The 9,698-nt window shown below is 41.6% G+C and overlaps 1 protein-coding gene across 1 annotated transcript; it reads right to left on the bottom strand.

The window, feature by feature from the left end:
- Positions 1 to 457: 457 nt before the first annotated feature.
- ATPAF1 (ATP synthase mitochondrial F1 complex assembly factor 1) lies at positions 458 to 9,690 on the bottom strand. The gene is made up of 9 exons (XM_068689936.1): positions 9,423 to 9,690; positions 8,765 to 8,873; positions 8,145 to 8,195; positions 7,409 to 7,471; positions 6,036 to 6,086; positions 4,124 to 4,171; positions 2,437 to 2,532; positions 1,980 to 2,087; positions 458 to 1,052 (listed from the first exon to the last, which is right to left on the bottom strand). The coding sequence occupies exons 1-9, from the start codon at positions 9,680 to 9,682 to the stop codon at positions 858 to 860; spliced, it is 981 nt and encodes a 326-aa protein (XP_068546037.1). The 5' UTR covers positions 9,683 to 9,690; the 3' UTR covers positions 458 to 857.
- Between the last annotated feature and the right edge of the window lie 8 nt (positions 9,691 to 9,698).

Genomic DNA, 9,698 nt, shown 5'->3' with positions numbered 1-9,698 from the left:
TTGCTTTTATTATAGGTAGTGCTGTTCCTGATACAGAAACAGGAGCTATTTTTGTCCCTTTAAATACTGTTTGTAGAGCTGGCTGAGTAGATGCCAGTCTGAGAAAAAACATGCTATAAAGCACACAATAATTCCTCTACGCTACTCAAAAATATACAAAAATAAAACCATGTTTATAATACTCTATTCCTCAAGAAAAACAACTCTGAGATAGAAACTCAGAAACAGGATGAAATGGATATATCAATTAAGAAGCACAACATTCCCAGAACAAATCTAAGTCATTCTGTTCTTTAGTCCTGAAAAACCACGCAGGCCGCATTATATATCCATATGAGGAACCTCACACACAAGGTAACAAAGAGGAATCTGTTTTAGACCATCAGACCCATTCTCTTTTCTTGACAGACGAGGCTATATTAATTCCACACAAATTAAAAAGCACTGGACCATGCAATTATAATGGCAGAGGGCATTTAAAATGCCTTTATTGAGAAGAAACACCAATTGTTATCTCTGTGGTGATGTCAGTACACTCCACGATACAGCTCCTGCTCTGACATTTTATTTCAGATCTCAGAAGTACAGCGTGCAGCAGTTAAGTTACAAGAAGGGAAAACAGCTCCTTCTGACAACGTTACCCTGCAGAGCAGTGCTCCAGTTGGGCAGTTCGTTACTACTGCTCAAATGATCCATGTCCTCAGCTTGTATCAGTGCCAGGCAGGCTGGACAATCACACTCCCAGGATGTCTCCAGATCCCTCCTGTAGCCAGTCCAACTCCACAGAATGGAAGAGACAGGAACCAGCTAAGAAACCCTTTGACTGCTGCTGGTTTGCTTCACACGCAGGTCAGTCTCTATGACTTGTCAGAAACCTGACTAGGTCTCAGTGCTTTCCCAAGTCCGCTTTGCTCAAGCTCTGCTATAACTGACATGTATTTAAATTCGTTAGATCTGTGGTTGAAGGTCTCCACTAATTCATAGGTCTCAGAGCGATCCGTTGCATAGAAAAGCTGCACCTGATTCGCCAAGCACTGGGCTTCGTGGACCACCTGCAAGTTTAAACAGAGAATTTGTTAACATTGGGTTTTGTTCTTTCCCACTGAAAAGGACTCTTCAGGGACTCAAAGTTATGCTCATCAAAAGACTTGATCTGAAGTTATCCTCATTTTGCAGATCTCTTCACAAAACCATCTCCCTCTTGTTCCTGACCTACTCAGGCACCTGAGCACCGTGCCTACAAACTAGTCTCCTGCTGAGCATACACCTCAGAGGTCAAAGATGCACCCTATCTGTCATGATCCCTAACCCCTCTAAGGCACTGGAGAGTTACCAAAGTCACATCTTTCTCCTCCTACGGTTGACCCACATTGCAAATCCTGATTGTCTACTCTGAAATATAACAGGGAAATACATTACCACACAGTTTGGGAAGTGGTGTAAGCGGGTCAATTAGAGGTGGGATGCTTTAGTTATCATCTTGTTCCACCGGTATAATCCCTGGTGCCATTAGTCCTAGCACTGCATTATTGCAGATATGCAAATAACAGTACGCCCACAAGCAGGGAAAAGAACAAAGACACAGAAACTCAACACAAAACTCTGGATGTCTCTTGCTTTGTCCATCAGTATTAAGTTTCAAAACACTGTTTCAACTTGTTAGCAGGTAGCAACCACTTTCAAAATTGCTTCCACCAGCAAGAAGACCAGAAGCATTTCTAAATTTTGCTTATGTTTTACAACAATAAACTATAAATACAAAGAAAAAGAAAAAAAAAAGTATGTACAAGCTGCAAACACCAGACGGTCAAAATGCTGATTTCCTCCAAACTTTCCCTAGTTTACTAAATAGGTAAGTTAAAGAAATCCAGCACGACCACTTTTGGGAAATTGTCTTTTCAAGACTTAGTTTTTAATTCAAAATTATAGGAGGAATGGCAGCATAAAATGAAGGGAGCCAATGATTAGATTTCTCTTACCAAGAACTTGGAGTCCATTTCTGCTGTCATTAGTACTATTCCTTTCTCCTTCTGCAGCTCAGGATAATGGTACAGGACCAGTTGGCTTGGAGCAGATTCACCTTGGGTCTGAAGGAAGTAAACAAATCTGTTCGTATCCCATAAAGAACTTCAGCTTTATTGCAGATTTTGAGGCTTAATTATAAAACTTTTGAGTATTAGCTGCTGTGGAGACAATTATTTGCCTATTCTATTTTGAGACTGCTTGACTTCTACCTTATTCTTTAAAAGAGACGTTTAGTACTCATAAACTTACTGAATTCCGATAATTTAGGGCAGTTTTTCACTGAGAATTATTTTCAAGTTAAGCTAGAAAACCTATTCATTAAATTATTTAGCAATTGTATATTGTAATATTCTGACGCTCTGTATTTTTGGATCCTAATCCATTTTTCAACTTTTTATGGTAATTACTTACCTGTACATTTATTAGAGAAGTGAAGTGCAATTCTGTTCCTGACCACTGCCCCACAAAGAACTCATAGCCTTCTTTTCTTGGCAAAGCGTACAGGAACTGCAGAGAAGTGATAAATAATTCTCCTTTTCATAAAATAAAATGAACAAGAACACCCATGTCATACTGGCCTCCAGCATAAACTCCTTAGTGAGGAGCACAACAGAAAAAAGGGTCTCTCTGCTTTACTAAGAATGACAGGACAGCAGGAACCAGACTTCATGACCCAGGAGAGTGACTCTGATAACCACTGCCCCAAGGCTCAAATTTAACCTCAGACCAATACAGAAAAGCCTGCGCTGCTGCTTTGTGGATGAGCAGAGGTCATTAATTTTCAGAGCAGGCAATAAAACAGCATTACCTTATCAGTACTATTTCATTAGGAAATCCTCCATGTTGGGACGTATTTTTTTTTTAATCAGTATTTTATGAAAAAAATGAAAGGACTGTAGAGAATATTCAGACTCTGACCTGGTAGCTCACTTCTAAAATAAATTAACAACAGAAATGGTCAAATGTAAGATGAGGAACATTCAGAGTTTGCAGTCCTGTGCGGGACTTGCTCACATACCATCTTACCACACCAGGAAGGAGGACAATACAGGGGCAGAAAAACAAGCAGAACACCTGACTGTAAAGCCAGTGGGCTTTACAGAACTGCACTTAAAACTACAAACAACTTCCCAAGCTCCAAGTAGCTGAGGAAACCAGACATATTTGAGTGTGGCAAATGGAATACCCAGGATCAAGTCAATCTGGTGAAGTTTCCCATTTAGATGTAAAAAAAGCACTCCTCAACTCCGTGAAGTCTAGCTACCTTCCAATTTTATAAAGCAGTGAAGGATTTCATTTGACTTAGCAACGTGCAATTTCCACTGTCCATGCTTCAGTGCACAAATTACTCTAAAAGCACACTACTTTCAACAGAAAACAATACTAATCCAGCAGCATGTGGAACAAACCAGCAGAAACGTATTCTTTATCTTGTTAGCTGTTCTTGTCTTTTGCAGTTTAACTTCTTTAAAGCAACAGCATGCTCATTCACACGTTTTCTAATTGAAATTCAATTTTCCAATTGAAGTTTACCACAAATCCACCCAAGCCCCATGAGAAACTGTGAACCTCAGCCTTAGGGATCCTCAGTATTTTTATGCACTTCGACCGTAAGACAAGAACTCACTTTCTCCACATAATACAACAGTGACACATCGCTTACAGGTCACAACAGTTCCTCCAGGTTAAAACACGGATGCTTTAAGCAGCAATGAAGAATATACAGAAACATTAGCGAAGCTGGCCTAAAAGGTCTGGCTCTTCACAACGCTGCATGGAAGAGATTTAACCACAAGACATCAATTAATGTAAATCATGTAGCTAAATCATTCCCTAGGAGATTCTGTGCTCACCTTTCCGAACCCCACACCTCTTATATCTAGATACCTGATCTCTAGATCAATCTGTTTGATATACCCCAATAGTCATTGCTTGTATCTGAACACTACGACAAATATTCCAACACCTGGATTTTACTAATTGAGCTGATACAATGCATCTGAACACAGGAGGGTCAAAAGTTTATGAATTAGGCTTCAGACAGGAGAAATGTATTGCAGCTATACATCAAGGCACCGCGATCCTCTGCCATACGTACCGACGGACATTTCTGGGCTCTCTTCCACATCAAATCAAACTTCTCTGCCTTTGGGGAAGGAGAAAGAAATTCAAGCTTCACAACACGAATGTGGATGCACAGTTGTTCAGAACTGTCTCATTAACCTTTACAGGGCACAACTTCTACTTACAGAAGGTCTCACTGAGGGAACAGGTAACAATGAAGGCACAGAAGATTACATTAGTTCTGAGCTACCTAAATGTCATGGGTATCCTATTTTAACAATGCTTTCTCCAAGAGGCAGAAGGAATCTCCTTGGATCCAAAGCTTTACTTGTTGGACGTCGGAGTCCCACACTTTAGGCTTACATTAAAACCTCTTTTAGTAATAGTTCTACTGCATCATTTGGCATCAACAGCTGAACGAGATGACACATCCTTGGCCCCAAATTATGGATTTTACATCACAGTCATCTGTTCTTCAGTATTAAAATGCAATGGGATATATAAATAACACGCTTATTGAACAGTTTTACACGAAAACCACAAACATATTTAGTCATCCCTCATGGAACCTGGCAATCTCATTCACATGTCCTCTCTGTGTTCCCCTAAATCTCTTGCCTGGTCTTTTCTTGCCAGTACCATATAATAATACCTACTCTGTGGTGTTCAGGAAATAAAGCATACGTCATTTACCAACACAAAATTCCTTCATGTATGCTTTCGAGCGTTTGAGAATTATGCAAAGCCTTCCTGGCAGCCAAGAGAAAACTTCTGGCAGAAGCCAGCTTTTTTCCCCCTCGATAACACCACAAACTACCTCCCAGTGTGCCTAGAATCTGGTCTGCATTAAAGCTTTAAAAAGCTTCCAAAGCTTTCCCAAAACAGCACACCAAAGAACACTGCCAGCCCCACTAATGAAAGGCCTACACCACCTTAACTCAAGTCCCTGCTTTGGCCCTCCACTACAGTAAACGTAAGATTGAAATTGTTTTCAGAACATCCATGTGTGAGTGCTGAATGCTGCTTTGCATGGGCACACTGAAACACGAAGCTGCTTGATTTCAAACCCCAGAATGTGATTTACAGACCATACAGCGCTTTGAATGTTCAGAACAGCCTCCCACCAACTTCAGCTTGGATACTTTAAATAATATATGTCTGGAAATTCAGAACAGGTGTACAGAAAGAAGCACTAGCTTTGAGACCAACTGATCGCAGAGAAAAGGTTAAACACTTTTGGAAACAAAAGCCTTTATTCCAGGCACTAAGATCACTCATCCTGGAAAGACAGTTTTTTCTTGAACTCTCATTTTCCTTCAACGATTACTTCATTCAACGATTGTTACCACAATCACAACTAGAAATTGTCCTGGTTTTGTCTGGGCTAGAGTTAGTTTTCCTCCTAGTAGCTGCTACGGTGCTGTGTGTTGGATTTAGGATGAGAACAATGCTGATACCACACTGATGTTTCAGTTGTTGCAGAAAAGTGTTTGCACAGAGCCAAGGCCTTCCCAGCTTCTCACACTGCCCTGCCAGTGAGGGACTGGGGGTGCCCAAGGAGCTGTGAGGGGACACAGCCAGGACAGGCTGGCCAGAGGGATGTCCCATAGCGTGCGTGTCATGCAGAACAATAAAAATGGGGAGGGCTGGCTGGGGAGGGGACAACTGCTGCTTGGGGACTGGCTGGGTATCGCGTGGTAAGCAACTGCATTGTGCATCACTTGCTGTGTACGAATTATTATGATTTTGCTTCTTTTTCTGTCCTATTAAACGGCCTTTATCTCAACCCATAAGCTTTTACATTTTTTTTTTTTCCCTGATTCTCTCCCCCATCCCACTGGGAAGGGGCTGTGTGGTGCTGAGCTGCCTGATGGGTTAAACCACAACAGAAAAGAAAGCTTTGCACACTGATGTTCAGAGAGTGTAACTACAGAGAAACTACTTACAGGTATAACAGCATAAACTGTATCTTTTGCAGAGAAGTACTGATTCCAAATCTGCAGGAAACAAAGGAAATCTACCATTAAAAATCAAGCATCCACCAGTAACATTAAATGCTTTAAAAAGAATTCCATTTGCAAACAATCTTTGTACGCACTTCGAGGGATCATTTTTCAGTTAAGCCCAACTGACTCTCCTGCTAATGCAATACACTTCTAACATTGCAGAGTACTTGTACCAAATGACAGATTTCCATTAGATAACAGAAAAAAGCAGCACACTCAAGAGGCAGCTCAAGATTTACTAGCTACAAGAATTGTTTCTTATATTCTTTACAACAGTCACGCCAACAATGTCTGGAGGATTTTTGGTTTTGTTTTGAATAAAGATCAAGGAAAGCATTTTCAACAGCAGACAATCTTTCAAACACAGCTTGATGGCAATACCTGCATAAAAGCTCATATGAAGTCCTTAATAAATTGACTAGTCCTACATGACTAATGAGAATTACCAGTAAAACATTTAAGCAATGAAACGGGGAAACTCAAAAGAAATGTTATTGAATCCACTCCCTGCTACAACTGGTCCCACGTCATTCCCTGCAGAACACAATCGCTTCTATAATGTTTTCAAGCTATCAGGAAAGCATCAAGGCGTCTGCTTTAAGTCCTGCCAGAAGGCTCCTTTGAATGTTTTGCTGCCCGTAAACGAGCATGCCTACATAAAGTTTCTTGGCATACAATTTGATTAGGAAAAACCTACCAGACCCAACTCAAGCAACATCAGAAATATGGAACAGAAATTACTTATAACCAGATAAAAGGGAATGCAGTACAAAACAAGAAGATGTTAGGTAGAATAACTTGATTCACATTGTCCTTGAAACAAACACATCCGCCTCCTTCTAACCCTAACCATCTTTAGTATGGGGACAAAGGCTCCTGAATGACATAATACAAACGAAGATAGAAGATGGCAAAAGCTTTAATTCCTGCAAAATAGTCACAGCAAAATCCACGTGAGCTACTGCCAGGATTTCCCTCTACCTGTCTTCAAACCTGGCAGGATCTTGCTGATGCCAATTAAACAGCTACACATTAAATGGCAGTGGTAAGATACAGCAGAGAGCTTTTGAGTGATCAAGTCCAAATGTAAACTATTATCATGGGGGTACATTCTAGGTGGACTTCCCTATACATAGAAAAATACCTTCTACTATTGATATACATGTGGATGTACTTTTTTTTTTTTTATAAACATACAGCCACAGCCACGTTTTACTTTTCAGTCTTATTTTCAAGTAAAATTCCCATTCTCCCACGTAAATTACTATTAAGCACAGATGTAGAACAAAGTTCAGTCTATTTAAATCCATCACCTGTTTGATTTCCTCTGCTGATTTGTCTTTCACCATCTCCACGTTAAGAATCGAATCAAGTGTCTGCAAGAGAGAGCGTAAGGAATCTGTTGTGGTTAACAGTTCTCTGATTCAAGTGAGAATCCAGAATGAATGGATGGATGCAACTACATAGAACAAAATCAAGCCAGAGGAACTTAATTCAATTTACAATGCATCTTAGTTCTCTTAGTTGCCATAGAAACTAGTAAATAGTTAAGTAGTGACACAATGAAAAGTGGATTCATACATTGAAGCAGAATATAAAAGATGCTGTCAGGACACAGAACACACTTTGCTCCAGACACACGTTCTGCTGGCAGCTTTACAAAGATAGCTAAAATACAGATACGTTGAAGAGAATAAAACCATCCTCTTGTCCCTCTACTGGCTGAATGCTGGAAATATATTTTAACATTGCAGAGACAGCTTAACCATTTTGATGTATTACTGCAAGCTTTCAGATTCTCTAACTAGCAGGAACTTCCAGGATATCTGAGAGAAAAGGACTTGATAATAAAAACCCAGACAGCAAAGAGGTTTAAGACTTGAACATAATCCCAATAGCAAATGAAAATCTTATTATGAAGTGCAGCATAAGAAACATTACTTGTACCTCAAAAAGCTCTTGGGCAAAGTACTGATGGTAACACTACAAATTAACATCCATCCTTTATTTGCTGGCACATCCTCTAACGCTTTGGTTCATTTCCCTCACCTTATCCCGTGTGAATCCTCCCTTTGACATCTTCGTGCCCAAGCCTTCTGCCTAGAAGAAAACATCCTTCTTTAATTTTCATTGCTGACGCTTTAGTAACATTTATTTGCCTTTCCTGGCATGCATATCATGCCTGCTGACAAAATCTTCCAAGTATAAGCTCAAATTTAAGATACTTAAACATTACTATAATAAAATGCACTGTAGTAAGTTATTGATAAAGAAAGGTAAGCAGTAACTTCATGCAAATTATGAATTACAAGGTCAGAAAGGATTAGTTAAAGGAAAATATTATTTAATTAGGATCTGGTATTGTTGAACTTTTGTTTTTTAAATTCACTACAGAATGATAAATGCAAGCTGATGTCACTCCATCTGGCCAAGCTAATCTGGAATGAATTAAATATTTAACTAAGCCCTCAAGCTCAGAGCCTACTGCCTAGGAAAATAGCTAAATAACATGTTGGAATACAGAATTATGTTCTTAGCCACTAGAGAGTAAAATTCTGGGGCTCCTTAGCAGCAAGAATGCTGTATGGTTATAGCTCTATGCTGATATTACATAAATGACAGAATTACAGCTTCACTGCATGCAAATTACAAAGAAAAATTGGCCTTGCCTTTTCTTCCATACATCTGACAAACTCGGCTTGTTTGGAGTGTCCCACTGGCTGCTTTTTCACTTCATTTCTTTTTTCCATACGGGATTCAAACACATCTGGGCTGGCTCTGAATCACAGAAGAGACTATTAACGGTGCCAAGTGATTAAAAGGCCAAATGGCGTTAAACTGTTTCCTGTGGTGCTGACCTTACACTTAACCTGTTTTAGTTTCTTCTGCTGCTGCGTTAGTGAAATTATCTTACAGCAAATTGATCACGTTGGGGTAGGACCCCCTCATTTATTTGGAGGCAACGACGCAAGGGAATCTCAAGGCAGCGTTTGGCCTGAGGTTTTGTTTGGTGAGAGGGGCACAAGGGTAAACTAAAGGACTTTCAGCCTAGCCCTACAGACACGAATGTGCCCCAAAGCAGACAGACAGCAGCCTCCAGACATGTAGGGGATGGTGCAGCCCCACAAAACAGATGGCAAGGGGATGGCAGGCTCTAACTTCACCCAGCTTTTAGGGCACCGAGCCCCTTCAGGACAGGGTCCCCCTGCACCCTTCGACCTCCCTCGCGTCTCCCCCCTCACAGACCACAGCCACCAGACCCCCCCCCACCTTCCCCAAACCCTCCAAGCCCCCTTTTTTCCCCCTTTTCTCCCTCATCCCAGCCACCTGCGCAGCTCCTGGATCTTGTGGCGATATTTCCCGTAGAAGGGGTTCTCCTCCAACGCCGCCTCCCCGGGGCCATCCTGGGGCCCCGTCCCCACCACAGCCCGGCTCGGGGGAGCCAGCAGCCCGAGGGGTCGGAGGGCAGCTCGGCTCCTCAGGGTGGCCCCCCTGCCCAGCCCCATTCCCAGCCCCCAGGCCTGCAGCAGCGGCCCCGCCATGGCCGCTCGTGCCCGCCCGCCACACGGCTCCGCCCGCCCCGCCATGCCGCGCCGCTGCGTT

This window comes from Anas acuta, chromosome 8, assembly GCF_963932015.1.
Source record: "Anas acuta chromosome 8, bAnaAcu1.1, whole genome shotgun sequence".
NCBI lineage: Eukaryota > Metazoa > Chordata > Aves > Anseriformes > Anatidae > Anas > Anas acuta.
The sequence above is the reverse complement of the archived record's forward strand: the minus strand, read 5'-3'. Positions and strand labels throughout refer to the sequence as shown.

Coding starts and splice junctions, on each gene's coding strand:
- ATPAF1 (XM_068689936.1), bottom strand. CDS start 9,682: ATGGCGGGGCGGGCGGAGCCGTGTGGCGGGCGGGCACGAGCGGCCATG. Junction 8,874..9,422: donor AAGATCCAGGAGCTGCGCAG/GTGGCTGGGATG, acceptor TCTGTGATTCAG/AGCCAGCCCAGATGTGTTTG. Junction 2,533..4,123: donor GAGCCCAGAAATGTCCGTCG/GTACGTATGGCA, acceptor ACTTCTCTGCAG/TTCCTGTACGCTTTGCCAAG.